Source organism: Chelonoidis abingdonii, chromosome 20, assembly GCF_003597395.2.
Source record: "Chelonoidis abingdonii isolate Lonesome George chromosome 20, CheloAbing_2.0, whole genome shotgun sequence".
NCBI lineage: Eukaryota > Metazoa > Chordata > Testudines > Testudinidae > Chelonoidis > Chelonoidis abingdonii.
In genome coordinates, this window is record NC_133788.1 from 23,084,180 (window position 1) to 23,100,028 (window position 15,849).

Below are 15,849 nucleotides of genomic sequence, written 5' to 3' on the forward strand. Positions count from 1 at the left end.
GCTGTGCCATTGAGGCTGCCCTGCTCTCTGGTCAGGGCTCTAGACAGCCCTGCTGGACAGTGACAGGTACTGGGGCTTCCACCCCACCCAGGGGCTGCCCTTCAACTCTCCATACCTAGGCCTGCCTTCCCACTGAGCCCCTCTAGGAGAGGGGACAGAGGAGATAACCCAGGGCACCTCAGCTCCTCTGTGTGACAGGTTAACCACCCACCAGGGTGTCACCTGATGTACTGGGGTACCACTGAGCTCGCCTTTTCCACCAGCCTGGGCTCCCTTACACTGTCTTGCTGAGCCAGGCCCTCAAGTCTCCTCCAGCACACACAGGTAGGGACACGCCCAACTGCAGAACAACACAGACCCTGAGATCAGCACAGCTCTCAAGTGCACACCCCCTCTGGAGTGCAAACCCAAATTATATCATCTTGTGCTGCACAGAGAACGGCACAGCATGAAATTTGCCCCATCCCTCAGTGTGGAGGAAGGTATTCACAGCTTCCCCCACCCCCCAGTTATGAATTCTACAAACTGGTTTGAGAGAAAACAAAAACAAATTTATTAACTATGGAAGATAGATTTTAAGTGTTATAAGAGATAGTGAACAGATCAAAGCAGATTATCCAGCAAATAAAACAAAAACAAACATAAATTTAAGCTGCAGAGGTTCTTGAAGGCAAGCTGCTCAAAACTCCAGGTGTCCCTTTAACAGGCCGGACACTTACCCAGCCTGGGCTCAGTCCTCCCTCCCCCCCCTTGTCTTTGTTTCTTAGATGTTCACAGCAGTCATGCTGGGCAGGGATTCAGTGAAGAATGACCACTGATTATCTCCCTCCCCTTCCTTAAGCAGGTTTTACATATGGCGGGAATCCTTTGTTTTCCAGTGTGGTTTCCCCCCATCCTCCAGTGGAAAAATATTGGTATTCTATCATGGAGTCCAGTACCAGCTGACTTAATCACATGACCCTGCAGTGTCAAAGCAGCTATGAGTCAGAGGTTGTTTGTAGTAACCCAGGAAGGTGGGAGATTAGCATCTTCAAAGCCCTATTGTTCTCCCTAATGGTCCATTGACTTGTCCCCAGCTAGGCAGCCAGACTGATTGCATTCTGTCTGGTGGGCGTTCCCTAGCTGCAAATATATTTGTAGTACAGATGTATAGTCAATATTCCTAACTTTAGATACAAAAATGATCCATGCACACAAATAGGATAATCCTCAGCAAAGCATAACTTCCAATGCTACCTCACATGCCTTCTCTTGCACAAAACATACCTTAGTGATGCTGTAATCATATTATAACAATATTCCTGTGAAGAGTACGGGGTGTAGCATCACACCCTGCCCCTGTGGCTTTTGCCCTCCTGCCTCCAGGCATCAGCAGCTGCCCCTTGTCTCCCCCCATTATCCCAATGCATACAGGCCTCCAGCAGGCCGAGCCACAGACCCCTAGTACCCAGTGGCCGGGCCGCAGGGATCTGCCAAGGCCTGTGCCCCCGTCTCCTCCCCCCAGCTGGTACTGTGATCATTGCTTGGCAGGCTCATCATTCGGAACGGGAAGGATATCGCGGCACCGCCAGTGTACGACTCGTACGAGGTGGAGTACCTGCCCATCGAGGGGCTGCTCAGCACCGCCCGCCACTTCTTTCTCGAGCTCACCACCGACAGCAGTGGCGCCTCCACCGGCGTGGCGCTTCACTACGAAGGTAAGGCCTCAGACCCCCCCAGAGCCCCGAGAGACGCCTAGCCTGGGGCCCCGGAGAATGAGCCCTGTGATCCCGACCCCCTTCAGGTGGCAGCATTAACTCCCTGCCCCTCTGCCCCCAGCCTTCGAGCAGGGGCACTGCTACAAGCCCTTCGTCATGTACGGGAACTTCACCACCAGCGACGCCACCTATGCCGTGGGCACCACCGTGGAGTTCAGCTGTGACCCTGGCTACACCCTGGAGCAGGGCTCCATCATCATTGAGTGCGTGGACCCCAGCGACCCCCAGTGGAACGAGACGGAGCCAGCGTGCCGAGGTCTGTCTTCTGAGGCCAAGCCAGGCTGCAGGGGAGGGGGCAGGCAGGTGCCTGGGGGGACAGAGCAGGCAGGGCTCCTAGGCCTGTGCGGAGCTGGGGCCCAGGCCCTCCATTGAGCGCCCCCTGTGCTGCTTTCTGAGATGGGAAGGGGGTGCTGTGAGGCCTCCCGCCCCGCGGCTGTGGGCTGCTGGGGAGGGCGGGGGCAGGAGCTCAGTGTTATGTGTCCCTGCAGCCGTGTGCAGCGGGGAGATCACAGACTCGGCGGGCGTGGTGCTGTCCCCCAACTGGCCGGAGGCCTATGGCAAGGGCCAGGACTGCATCTGGGGCCTGCACGTGGAGGAGGACAAGCGCATCATGCTGGACGTCCAAGTGTGAGTGAGCCCAGGCTGCCCGGGGCAGGTCCCCCAGGGAGGCAGAGGAGCAAGGGCCTGTGGATTGCCCCTGGCCTGGGGGTGGGGGCAGGCTGCCTGGGTGCTGGCTAAGGCCGGCGATCATTGGGTGCCCTGGCCATGCCTGGCAGAGCTGTGAGCCCTGTGGGGAGCCCCTTGTCCCTTCTGCAAGAAGCCAGTGCAGCTGCCTCCCCGTAGGTCTGTGGCTGCAAAGGGCCCAGGGCTGCGGTTGGGCTCCCTTTGCCCCAGAATGGTGTTGGCTGAAACCCCCCTAAGTGAAGTCACACCCACAGAGCCCTACCCGTCCAAAGGGGAGAGTCCCCTCTAGGGCCAGGGCCAGCTAGCCGGGCTCTACAGGTCCCCTTCGCAGGGCGTCTGCCCCAGCCCCCTCTCTCCCCACAGGCTGCACATCGGGAAGGCCGACGTCCTCACGTTCTATGACGGGGATGACCTGACAGCCCGGATCCTGGGCCAGTACACGGGCGCCCACCACCGCTTCAAGCTCTACACAGCCATGGCCGACGTCACCATCCAGTTCCAGTCAGACCCCGGCAGCACTGTCTTCGGCTACCAGCAGGGCTTCATCATCCACTTCTTCGGTGAGGGTCCCCCACCAGCACTGGGGAGAGATCCCAGGAGTCCTGCCTCCCAGCCCCCTGCTCTCGCCCCCAGACCTCCCACCCCCCACCAGCACTGGGGAGAGAACCCAGGAGTCCTGCCCCCCTGCTCTAAATCTGTAGGCCCCATACACCCCTCAGAACTGGGGATAGAACCCAGAAGTCCTGCCTCTCAGACCCCGGCTTTCACCCCAAGACCTCCCACCCCCCACCAGCACTGTGGAGAGAACCCAGGAGTCCTGCCTCCCTGCCCCCTGCTCTCGCCCCCAGACCTCCCACTCCCCACCAGTGCTGGGGAGAGAACCCAGGAGTCCTGTCTCCCAGACCCCTGCTTTCACCCCAAGACCTCCCACCCCCCACCAGCACTGTGGAGAGAACCCAGGAGTCCTGCCTCCCTGCCCCCTGCTCTCACCCCCAGACCTCCCATCCCCCGCCAGTGCTGGGGAGAGAACCCAGGAGTCCTACCTCCCAGCCTGCAGCCGGCCTGTGCGACCAGGCCCCCGTGCTGGCAGAGGTCTCACTCGGCTCTCCCTTCAGAGGTTCCACGCAATGACACATGCCCCGAGCTGCCCGAGATCCCCAACGGCTGGAAGACCACGTCCCACCCTGAGCTGATCCACGGCACCATGGTGAACTACCACTGCTACCCCGGCTTCGAGCTCGTGGGCACGGACCTACTGATGTGCCACTGGGACCTGACCTGGAGCGGGGACCTGCCCACCTGTGAGAGAGGTGAGTGCAGGGCCCGGGCCATTGCTGGGGCAGGCTGCGCCGCACGCCCCAGAGACTGCCCCAGGGTTCCCCTCCCGCTTTCCCGGCCCCCTGGGGCTGCCCCCCCAGGGCCTGCTGCCTCCAGGAGATGTTCAACAAGCAGCTGCTGCCATTGGCCCACCTGTCAGACCCAGCCCAGAAGCACTGGGCACAGACAGGGAGGGCATGGGACGCAGCTCCAAGCCCCCTTTCTCCCCCTGCCCGCGTTCCCGCTGGCTATTGCAGCAGCGGACAATTCCCAGAGCAGAGAGGCAGCCATGCAAGGGGGGCGGCGTAGGAACCACGGTGGCCAGCTCTGCCAGGGTCCTGGCCCCTTTGCACCAGTGCCGGCTGGTCAGGCCCCCTGCCATCCAGGGAATGATCAGCTGGCCTGGCCTGGGCCTGGGCCTCCCTCCAGCACTGGCAGCTGCTGCTTGAGCATAGGTTGGGAGGGACACTCCGTCTTTTCCACTGACAGTGCCTTGTCTACCCTCAGTGCCGAACCGGGCTCCCAGCTGGGATCAGTGGGCGGGGCTGCCCCCCAGCCAGGCTGCACTCAGCAGGGTGGAGCTGGGGTACAAGAGCCCCCAGACCAGAGCCCTGCCAGGACGCCAACAGTCGCCTCCCCGAAACAACCTGTCACGGAGTCCGGCCCTGCACCCCTCTTCCTGGGACCCACAGTGACTTTTATCCAGCCAGTAAAACAGAAGGTTTATTGGACAACAGGAACACAGGTTACAGCAGAGCTTGCAGGCACAGTCCACGACACATCCATCGAGCCTCTGGGCTGCAGAGCTTGAAGGATTCAATCCTAGCAGAACCGAAATCCCCCAACAGCCAAACCTCAAACTGACTGCCTCTCCCCGCCGAATCCTTTTCCCGCTCCCAGCAAAGTCACCCCTCCCGTCGCCAGTACAGGCTAAAGACCTCCCGCACCAAAGACACCGCTCTCCCATTCCCACACCGACAGCCCACTCCAGCACATCTCCCCCCCTTCGAACTGAACTGAAGCGGGGTCACTCTGCCCAGGACCTGGGAAGTTCAGGCCCCCCTCCCGGACAACCGCCGCATCAGGTTGGCACTCCCTTCAACATGGACCACGTCATGTCATAGTCCTGCAGAGCAGCCCACCTCAGGAGCTTGGCGTTGCTCCTTACATCTGGTGCAGCCAGGTCAGGGGAAGTTTCGGTGTACACAAGTGTCGCCCAAAGAGATAAGGTGCTCTAGCTTCTAAGGCCCACACCATGGCCAGCACCTTTCTCGATGGCCGCATAGTTTGCTCCCGGTAGCAGCTTCTTACTCAGGTACACTGAGGGGTGTCTCTCCCCTTTTCATCCTCCTGCATTAACACAGCCCCCAGTCCCGTGTCTGAGGCGTCGGAACACCATAAAGGGTTTGTCAAAATCTGGGTTCACCAGAACTGGGCCACTACACCAAGCCCCTCAGCGCCCGAAAAGCCTCCTGGCATGACTGGGCCAGATCGACCTTGTCTGGCTCCCCATTTTTGCAGCAGTCAGTGATGGGCCGCTAGAGGCTAAAGTGGGCACGAACCTGAAGAACCCCGCCGCCATCCCAAAGGCCGACCGCTTGGTTTGGGGACAGTCCAGTCCTGAGTCACTCCACCTGGCTGTCCGCTTCAAGGCAGCCGCTCCCACAGGCCATGGCCCAGGTAAGAACTGCCGCATCCACCCACATGCACTTCTCGCCTTTACGGTATAACCAGCCCCCGAATTCGGTTCAGACTTTGGAAATCCGGGACAGCAGCCTCCCAGGTCGCGAAGACAGCAGTCCACTATTGGCCACGGCAAAACTCTCCCATCCCCCTCAGAGTACTTATCCACCAGGCGCTGAATAGGGCCGGCAGCGCCTGAGCCAAAGGCAGGGTCAGAAACGTCAGACCAGAGGGGAAAAGGCCGATTTCACCTGGCATCGCGTCCGAGCCACCTTGCCAGAGCCCTTGTAAGATCATGGTAACCGAGCACCTCCACTTTTCTAGGAGCCGTACAGGCCTGGGCATGGGTAAACGGCAACAAACGTGAATGGCATTGAACTTCAGATAGTCACACAGAACCGAATGACCCATCCTCTTGGGGACCAGCACCACTGCGAGGCCCAAGGCTGAAGACTGCTGGATCACCCCCAAAGCCAGCATGTCCCGAACCTCCCTTTCAGATCCTGGGCAAGTTTTACCAGTGACCGTAAAAGGGAAGCATCTTATAGGGGAAGTAGGACCAGTCTCACGTGGACAGTCAAATTTAGGCTCCACGGCGGTTGAAAAGCTGCGGTAACGATGCAAAGCCGCCCTCTGATCTCGCGGCGGTCCTGGTCAAGCTGATCAGAGAGGGGAATTGCATCCAGCAGGGGAACAGCTTTTGTCCCCGAGGACGAGATGACCAAGGTATTCCCCGCCCCCCAGTGTCACACGGCCACACCAACTTTCCCATGCATAGCATGGTTCATCAGTCACTGGTACATCCCGCGTGATTGCCTGCGTTTGACAGCTCCACCACATAGCTTACCTCATTCAGTTGCTTGATAACCATGAGAGGCCCTCCCAGGCAGCCTGGATTGGTTTCCCCGGATAGAACCAGCACACCCGGGCAAAGCCCAGCCCTGTCACGGCGGCAGACACCCTTCGCCGCCCGGCCGGGCCAATGCCCCTGGCCAGGCCCAGAGCTCGCGCAGTCCTCCCGAAGCAACATACTCACCACTGAGTCCCCGGATGCCTTCCCCTCCCATCACCCTCATAGGTCAGGCCCTACCACCTCCATACAACATGCGAAAGTACAACCAGAGAGCGGGAGCCTCCTGTATCAAAGCAGGATATGTACTGTCCAATCCTCGGTACTGTTCATAAAGTTGTACATCAAGCCACGTCCTTAAACCTTCCAACAGCCCCGTGGACTGGGGGATACTGAGCCAGTGTGCTGACGCCACAGCGCAAGACGGAGCAGCCGACCATGAAGTGGACCTGACCTAAGACTCCTCCGTTGGACTGGGGTGATACGCTGAGGCCCAGTTGTGCTGCACCCCACATTTCTGCCATAAGGACCGGAGCAGGGTCGACATGAAGTTGGACCCCTGATCCGTTAAGACCTCCTTGGGGAACCCCACCCGGCTGAAAATCGTCAGCAGCGCATCTGCCACTGTATCTGCTTCGATAGAGGACAAGGCCACCGCCTCGGGGTAGCGAGTGGCAAAATCCACCACCACCAGGATGTATTTTTTCCCTGACCGGGTCATCTTGCTGAGAGGTCCCACTATGTCCATGGCCACCTTCTGGAAAGGTTCTTCTATGATGGGTAAAGGCCTCAAAGGCTGCTTTCCTCTTGTCCCGGGCCTTCCCCACCCTCTGGCAGGGATCACAGGATTGGCAGTACTGTCGGACCTGGGTAAAGACCCCAGGCCAGTAAAAGTTCTGTAGCAGCCTCTGCCTGGTGCGCCGGATTCCCTGGTGTCCTGCGAGAGGGATGTCATGGGCCAGGTACAGCAGCTTGTGGCGAAACTTCTGGGGAACCACCAGCTGCCTCCTGATCCCCATGACTCTACCTCCCTGGGGGAGCCCATTCTCGGTACAGGAACCCCTTCTCCCACAGGAACCTCTCCTTGCAACCTCTCCTCAGGGTCTGTTCCGCACTAAGGTCAGCCTGGTCCCTGGGCTTCCGCAAGGAGGGATCTTTCTGCAACTCCGCCTGGAACTCAGCAGCTGGGACAGGGATGGGACCAGCTCTCTCTTGCTGGCTGGGCCTGAGGTCGCAGCCTCTCTGAGCCCTGCCCCTGGCGCTCCCCGCCCCCCAGGTTAGGGTCCTGCACCTCGGGCCGAGTACCTTCCCCGTTGTCGGGGTGCAGTGCACTTTGCCGACTCTGACTACGAGTCACGACCAGGGCACTCTGAGTGCTACTAGGCCAGTCCTCAAGGTCCCCTCCCATTAACACGTCTGTGGGCAAGTATGGGTACCCCCACATCCTTGGGGCCCTCCTTGGCCCCCCACTTCAGATGCACTCTGCCACGGGCACCTTGAATGGGGTCCCGCCCACGCCCATCAGGTCAGGTAGGTGTCGGGCACCACCCGATCTGAGCCCACCACCTCGGGCCGGGCAAGCGTCACCTCTGCCCCGTGTCCCAGTACCCAGTGACCTCCTTCCCATCTACCTCCAGGGAAACAATGCACTCTTTCCGGAGGGGCAGCCCCGCGCCCACCCGGTAAACTAAGAACCCGAGGCTGGCGCTTCCCCCCCAGAGGAGCTGACCTGGGGACCTCCTCCCTCCTTCATAGGTGGTATGTTGCCAGCCCCCTTTCCCGGGAGGGTAGCCCATCTTCCGATTGGGTTTTTACCCAGTCCACCCTCTGCGGGTTGGGTCTGCTTGGTCTGTCCCTGAGCTTGGGGCACTGGGCCCGTATGTGGCCTCGTTGGCCACATTGATAGCAGCCCATGTCTCGTGGGTCCCCTGGAATGGGTCGGAGGGACCTGACACTGGATGTTCCCCTTTGGGGGGTTCTCCATAGGCCCCGCTGGGAGGTCCCATGATGACTCTCTCTCTGCGCTGAGGCAGGCCTGCTCCTTCGAGACTCCTCCCTGCCATCCCCTGCCCGACTGTCCACAAATTGGTCGGCAAGTTGGCCTGCGTGCTGCGGGTTCTCCGGCTTCTGGTCCTCAACCACAGCCTCAGGTCGGACGGGCACTGCTCATACAGGTGCTCCAGTATGAACAGGTCCAGCAAGTCCTCTTTAGTTTGGGCCCCAGCTGTCCACTTGCGGGCATACCCCTGGCGCCCGGTTGACCAGTTGTAGATATGTGATCTCACGGGTTTTTACGCTGACTCCGGAACCTTTTCCGGTACATCTCAGGAGTCAGCCCAAACTCGGAGCAGGGCCTGTTTGAACAGTTCGTAGTCCCCCGCCTCCGCCCTTCAGTCGGCTGTACACCTCCACGGCCGTGGAGTCCAGTAAGGGGGTGAGAAATGAGATCCTGTCTGCAGGGCCAACCCCTTGCAGCTCGCAGGCATTCTCAAAGGCCGTCAGGAAGGTATCTATGTCCTCCCCCTCCTTACGCCGGGGCAGCAAGCGCTTATCAAAGTTCGGTTGTAGGCTTGGGTCCCCCCTCACTCACCGCAGCCGGGGCCTCACGGCTCCTCAGCTGGGCCAGCTCCAGCTCGTGTTTACGCTGTTTCTCCTTCTCCTCCAGTCATGTTTACGCTGTTTCTCTTCTCCTCCAGCTCATGTTTACGCTGGTTCTCCTTCTCCTCCAGCTCATGTTTACGGCTACGCTGGTCTCCTCATGTTTACGCTGGTTCTCCTCATGTTTACGCTGGTTCACCTTCTCCTCCAGCTCTTGCCTCTTTTAACTCGAGCTCCTCCCGTCTCAACTCCTTTCCTCTTCCAGCCACGGCTGCTGCCACAGCTGTCGAGCGTCGCCGGGAGGATCCCCTGCTGGGGGGTGAGCTTCGCTGCCAGGATCCCCTGCCGGCCGGGGGGTCACGGTGCCTTCGGCATTCGCTGGGCTCCTCCCGCCCTTCCTCTAGGCTAGGAAGGGGGGGTCTCGGGAAGCCCTCATCCGCCGTCTGACCACTCCCCGGGGGGGACAGACACTGGTGACTGCGCTGCATCTGCCTGGCTGCTTCCCTCAGAGACAGGGTTCCGGTCTCCCTCCTCCAGCTGGGCAATCAGCTGGTCCTTCGTCAGTCTCCCTGTGCGCAGCCCCCTCTGCTTGCACAGCTCCAGCAGGTCACACTTGCGCCGCTTGGCGTACATCTTCCTGCTGGCCACTCACAGGTCGGGGTGCTCGCCGCTCCCCACGGTTTCCGGGGACCCCTAGTGCACCAGCCCTTCTTGAGGTCACCACCTCTCTGCCAGGGTCGAGCTGCAGACTCCTCCGCCCCTGGGACCGCTCGCTGCAATCCCCCGGGGGACCCTGTTACTGCAAAGTCCTTCTCACTGGGCACACACTCCAGGGTTAATCACCCTTCGTTTTACTGCTCCCCAGTCACTTTACTGCAGGAAGCGCCGTCCCGGGGTGCAGTATCTCCCGCCGCTGCCACCAAGTTGTCACGGAGGGGTCTGGCCCTGCACCCCTCTTCCTGGGACCCACAGTGACTTTTATCCAGCCAGTAAAACAGAAAGGTTTATTGGACAGCAGGAACACAGGTTACAGCAGAGCTTGCAGGCACAGTCCCGGACCCCTCCACTGAGTCCTTCTGGGGGTTCAGGGTGCTTGGATCCCAGCTAGGATCCCCTGAATTCCTCCCCATAGCCCAAACCCAAACTGTCCTGCCTCTCCTCCTCCGGCCGAAAAAAAACCCTTTGTTTCCTTCTCCTCCGCCCAGCAGCTCCCCCTCCCCCTGCCGGCTCACATTACAACCTGACTACCTGTCCCTCACCTACAGACATCCCCTGCTTTCCCGTTCCCCAGACACACAGCCCCTACTCCATCACACAACCCTGCACCCCTTTGTGCCCAGGCTGCCTGGCTCAGGCCGGGGGGGGGGACAGGCAGGCTTTGCTGTGCCGAGAGCTCCCCCTGCTGGAGCTCTGTGCCCCCAATGGCTCTCCCCTGCCCACTGCAGCCCTGGGGCAGGGCTCCGGGTGCCCGGGGTCTGGCTGCGACCCTCTCTGGCTGCAGAGGGGCTGGAGGCCTCGCCCCACAGGGCCTGGATGGTGGTGCTGGGAAGAGACTGGAGGCATTTGTGATCCCCTGTGCTTCGATCACTAGCCACGCTGCCTGCCATGGCGTGGCTCTGCAGGCTGTGGGGGCTGCAGCCTCCCCCTTGCCCCCCAGCAGGGGCAGTAACCGGCTCTGGGCTGTAGTCCCCGCCACCACACACACACACAAACACACCAGCAGCTTCACTTCCCCTCCGCCCAAACCCTGCAGCCCCCACCAGCAGCTTCGCTTCTTCTCCCTGCACACCCTGCAGCCCCCCCACCCCGCAGCTTCACTTCCCCTCCCGCCACACCCTGCAGTGCTAAGGGCCACTGCCCCACTTGGCTCCAGCCCTTCCAAGGCCTGAGCCATGCGAGAAGGCAGCTCCTCCTTCCTCTCAGCTTGGTGCGAGTCTCGCCTCCCTCCCCTGTGCAGTGACCTCCTGCAAGGACCCCGGGGATGTGGACCACAGCCGCAGGATCATCTCCAGCTCTAAGTTCCCCGTGGGCTCCACCGTGCAGTTCGTCTGCGACAAGGGCTACGTCCTAACGGGGGGCAGCCTGCTGACCTGCCGGGACCGACAGGCTGGGGGCCCCAAGTGGAGCAACCACCTCCCCAAGTGCACCCGTGAGTCCGAGCTCTGCCAGCTGCTTCCGTGGGGTCCTACTCCAGCTGGCTGGCTGGGAACCTCTCCCTCAAAACAGGTTCCGGTGCACCTGGCTGCCTGTCTCCAGGGTCGGGGAGAGCCCTGGCCCTGCAGCCTGTGCTGGCACCCTGAAGCATGGGATGCTCGGGAGGGGGGCGCTGCAGGTGGCATCATGCTGGGCACTGCATCCCATTGGGCTGTCCCTCAGCTGCCCGCCTCCCAGCCCTGGCAAGGGTCCCCCAGCAGTTGGACCAGGGCTGAGCCCCAGGAGGGAGGCTCCCCACGGCCCCCAAAGGAAGCTCCAGCCCCACCCTGTGGCTGAGTTGCAGGTATGCGTCTCACCCCAGCTCCGTTCCACGTTTGCAGCAGAAGTATATGAGCCTTGCCACAACCCAGGCGCCCCAGAGCATGGCGTCCAAACCCCGGAGAAGAGGTTTTACCAGGCGGGGGCAACCCTACGCTTCTCCTGTGCCACAGGCTATGTGCTGTTGGGGGAAGGGAGCCTCCGCTGTATGCCCGGCCACCCCTCGCAGTGGAACAGCTCTCCTCCCATCTGCAAGGCCGGTGAGTCTGCCCTGGGACCGGCAAACAGTGTGTGTGGCCCAGCCAGTCCCCGAGCCCCCGGCTGCCAGCGTCTCACCTGCCCTGCAGAACTGCCCTCTCCAGCAGGGATTGCCTTGTGGTCGCTGAGTCCTGAGCATGCTAGATCCTCCCCGCCCCTTGCACAACTGAATAGTGAGTGTGCAAGCAACACACTCGCCCCCTGCCGTGGTGCTTTGGCCACTGCCAGCGCTAGCTTCTCCCTGGCATTGCAAAGCCGACTGTCCCTTCTCTAGCCTGACTAACGCTCCTGCCCCACAGCGCAGGGAGCATGTGCCCATCTCAGCCCCAGGGCAGTGGGGCCACACTGGGCCAAGCCACTAGCAAAGCATCGGCCACAGGCTCACACTTAATAACCACTCTGAGCTTCAGCTGCCCTGCCTGGGGCCGGCATGTGATGGGGCCCTTGGCTCTGCCCTGGTCCCCAGCAGCCCTGCCCTCCTCGCTCTACCCAGCTGCTGCCACCCCATCCCGCCTTTCATTCTTCCCTCTCTTCTTCCAGCCGCTTACGATGAATTTTACAGCAACCGCAACCTGGACGGTAAGAACCCAGCAGTGATCTCACCGGCTCTCCCTGCAGGCTCTCCACAGGCTGCCATGCGGGAGGGGCTTTGGCAGGGGCCTTGAGGGGGGTCCCTGGGAGCCACTGTGGCTGGGAGACGGGTGTGGAGAGCAGACGACACTGAACCATCAGGAGAGGTGGTCATGCAAAAACACAGGGAGTGATGGCACTGGGTGCAGAGGGCAAGTGGGCTGGGCTCAGTGTGGGGCAGCTGTGCCCACAGGGACAGTTCACCTGGCAGAGGCCGGCCAGGGAGACGCGCAAAGGAGGGATCAAAGAGAGGGTTTGGGTGCAGGTACAAGTGGGGGTGCGGGTGCCCATGGAGGTGCAGGTGGGAGTGGTGCCAGTGGGGATGAGGATGGGTGCCCATGGGGGTGCCCATGAGGGTGGGAGTGGGTGCAGATGGGAGTGCAGGTGAGGGTGGGTGCCTGTGGGGGTGCAGGTTGGGGTGTGGGTGGGGATGGGTGCCCGTGGGTGTAGAGGTGGGATGCGGGTGTCCATGGGGGTGCCCGTGGGGATGGGCTATCTGGGGATCTGGGCTGGGCAGCGAGCGCAGGATGTGGCCGGCCAGCAGGAGGCGCCGTTTCCCCTGTGAGCAGGGAGGAGGCACAGCAGGCTGGATCCCATGTCCATGCAGAGCACCTGTCACTGAAGTGCATGGGGGTGTGGAGCCACAGTGCCCTGAGAAGGGGGGTGCAGGATCCCCCCTCCCCTCATCCCCACTGAGCTACCCAAAGAGTTTGGTAAATTCTCTTCTTCCTCTGCCTGCTGCCCCGGTCTCTGTACCCCTCCCCCCTCCCTTTCCCCGTCTCTCCCGCAGTCGCAAAAGTCTCACCCTCAAGGAACCCGCAGGAGGGCCCCAACGTCGCCATCGCCATCTTCCTGCCAGTGCTGGTCGTGGCGCTGCTCATTGGAGGCATTTACCTCTACTTCTCCAAGTGAGTGCCATGGGGGGAGGGGGGAGTCTGCCCCCTGCCCAGCCTCATCTGCCTCCTGCCAACCCCATCTGCCCCTGAACCCCTCTGTCCCCCTGCCCAGCCTCGTCTGCCTCCTGCCAACCCCATCTGCCCCGGCCCCTCTGTCCCCCTGCCCAGCCTCGTCTGCCCCCATCCTGTCTGTGCCTGGCCCCTCTGCCCTCCTGCCCAGCCCCATCTGTCTCTTACCTGGCCCAGTCTGCCCTGCATCCTACCCTGTCTGCCTCCTGCCAGCCCCATCTGCCTCAGGCCCCGTCTGCCCTGGCCCCTCTGCCCCCCCTCATCTGCCCCCATCACCATCTGTCCCTGGCCCCTCTGCTCTCCTGCGCAGCCCCATTTGCCTCTTACCTGGCCCCATCTGCCCCTGCCTAGCCCTGTCTGCCCCCCTGCCCAGTCCCCAGCTCTGTCTGCCCCTGTCCCCCAGCCTGGGCCCCATGCTCTCATCTGCCCCGGATCCCATCTGCCCCTGCCTGGGCCCCATGCTCTCTTGTCTGCGCCCTGCCCACCCACCAGTCCCATCGGTCAGTGCCAGCCCCTCAGTGCTCTGCCAGCCTGGGTCACTGCCTACTCGTCTCTGTCCCCTGCAGGCTCCAGGGGAAACCGTCCCTGGAACTGCCCCTGTCTGGTTCTCACCCCTACGATCACATCACCGTGGAATCAGCCTTTGACAACACCACCTACGAGACAGGAGTAAGTACTGAGCCCTGCTCAGTCGGGCCTCACCAGCCCTGGGGCCGCACAGGGGTCGGCAGCCTGGGAGTAAACCCAGGTGCTTGGGGCACTGCCAGGAGCTGGGGGCTGGCTCGGCCCTGTGCAAACGAGCAGCCCCATGCCCCTCACTGGGGACTGCCTCCAGCCCCCCAATATGTGCGTGGATCAGGAGAGGGGCAGCAATAGCCAGTCAATCCCAGTAGGAGCCCCAAGGTGGAGGGAGAGGGGGATCGCTGCCCCCAGGAAGGGGGAGGGAGGAAGGGAACGCATGAGGGGGTGGGGGGAACGTGTCGAACCCCCTGCAGTCTGTTTCCTTTCCAGGACACGAGGGAATATGAGGTTTCCATCTAGGCCGAGCTGAGCTGAGCCGGGAGGAGGGGCCGCCCCAGCAGCACTGTCCTCGGCCCCCCTGGACACCCCGCCGGAGTCTTGCAGGAAGGGACCATAAATGTCCCCAAGCGACTCTGCCCAAGCGCTTTCCAGGAGGAGCCAGCGGCCCAGCTCCCCTCCCTGGCGTGGCCCCTTCCTGCCGGCGCTGCCCCGCCCTGCCCCAGCCACCAGCCCAGTAGGGTCTGTGCACAGAGAAATGGGGAGGCTCCGGGCTCCATGTGGGTGTGATGGGCTCTGGACTCTCTGTCATGCTGCATGGAGCCGTGCACAGGACTGCCAGGCCAGGCCAGAGCCAGCCACATGACCTCCTGCTCCTGCCCACTGTGGCCGGGATAGCACTGTGCCTGCCGGGGCTGGGCTCTGCAGCCTCCCTCCCATCACCAGCCTGGCCCAGCCCAGAGCAGGGGAAAGGAGTCAAGGAGATGCTTTATTCCCACGAATCTGTTCAGCCCCTTGTGTCCCAGGCGCTGAGCTGTAGCTCATGGGGTCTGAACCGGGCCCTACGTACTCCAGGTGTGAGGAGCCCGCTCCCGAGTTGGCTCCAGGGCCTCAGCTTCGCTCTCAGCCAGGAGGGCTCTCGCCCTTGTGCTTGTGGAAAATCTGACCCAAGTGTCAGGACCACAGCATCGCCTGCCTGAGTGTGCAGCCAGCCTGAGCCAGCCGCATGCAGAGGTGTGCGCTGCCCCATGGACTCTGCCAATCTGCAGCCGTGGACTCCGCCGCAGCCCAGGACAGTCCAGTGTCAGTGTGCATGCTGTGGAATTGGACGTTTTGCAGTTGCCCTCTCCTGCTCCTCGGATGGGGATTGAATGGATTCCAGCACCTGCTCCCCAGACCGCTTCCTGGAGCCAGAGCCGAACCCTGCCTGCCACCCAGGATAACAGTGCAGCAGCCTGGGTCTGGGGAGCCGGGGAGATGAGCTGCTGAAGCCAAATGCAAGTTTTCCCTCCTCTGGCACATACTGGATGGTGCAGGAGAAGGAGGCTCCGAGCCTGGCTCATGGGAGCAAAACACCCAGCCCTGGAACTACTCAGAGACACATTGTACCACAATGAGTGTTTGCAGCTCCCCACCCTCCCTCTGTGTTTGTAGCAGGGGTAGCAGAATGCAGGGTATTTCGGTAGCTTGTGGTCGTAGGCTAGAGGAATGCTGGCATGGCACTGTGCCCCTGGGTACACGGAGCCCTGAATATCAAGCACTGTCTCGCTGTGTGAGACACCTAAGTCACCCGCCAGTAACACAGCCCTGCCCCTGCTGCCAGCCTCCGGGGCCAGTGTAAAAACCACATTAACATTAGAATTCTGTAAAATCAACCTGCCCCACATTCCGTGGATTAAAAGCTGGTAGTAATAGGTCTGCGAATGTCATTGTAGGTGAGGAATCGTCATCAAACAGGTGTGTGTCCGGGCTGGGGGTGGGGGGCGGTTCGTGGCCCTGTGCTCTTGAACATCAGCAGGGGAAAACACCAAATCATCACCGATTAAGTTTGCAGATGACACACGCCTGGGGCTGCGGTATCCAGTGAAGAGGCCAGGTCACTGCTAACAGCAATATG

At 61.4% G+C, this 15,849-nt stretch overlaps 1 protein-coding gene across 3 annotated transcripts in view; it reads left to right on the forward strand.

The window, feature by feature from the left end:
- SEZ6 (seizure related 6 homolog) overlaps positions 1 to 15,646 on the forward strand; it is a 31,780-nt gene extending 16,134 nt beyond the window's left edge. Inside the window, exons 6-16 of one of the 3 annotated variants that reach the window (XM_075073946.1) lie at positions 1,531 to 1,697; positions 1,819 to 2,013; positions 2,246 to 2,384; positions 2,805 to 3,001; positions 3,557 to 3,751; positions 10,847 to 11,038; positions 11,424 to 11,621; positions 12,160 to 12,198; positions 13,040 to 13,157; positions 13,781 to 13,883; positions 14,210 to 15,646. In XM_075073946.1, coding sequence (XP_074930047.1) covers positions 1,531 to 1,697; positions 1,819 to 2,013; positions 2,246 to 2,384; positions 2,805 to 3,001; positions 3,557 to 3,751; positions 10,847 to 11,038; positions 11,424 to 11,621; positions 12,160 to 12,198; positions 13,040 to 13,157; positions 13,781 to 13,883; positions 14,210 to 14,242 — 1,576 coding nt within the window. In that variant the 3' untranslated portion in view covers positions 14,243 to 15,646. The remainder of the gene's footprint in view (positions 1 to 1,530; positions 1,698 to 1,818; positions 2,014 to 2,245; positions 2,385 to 2,804; positions 3,002 to 3,556; positions 3,752 to 10,846; positions 11,039 to 11,423; positions 11,622 to 12,159; positions 12,199 to 13,039; positions 13,158 to 13,780; positions 13,884 to 14,209) is intronic. The other 2 variants (XM_075073947.1, XM_032788737.2) reach the window with 2 other exon arrangements.
- Positions 15,647 to 15,849: the final 203 nt, after the last annotated feature.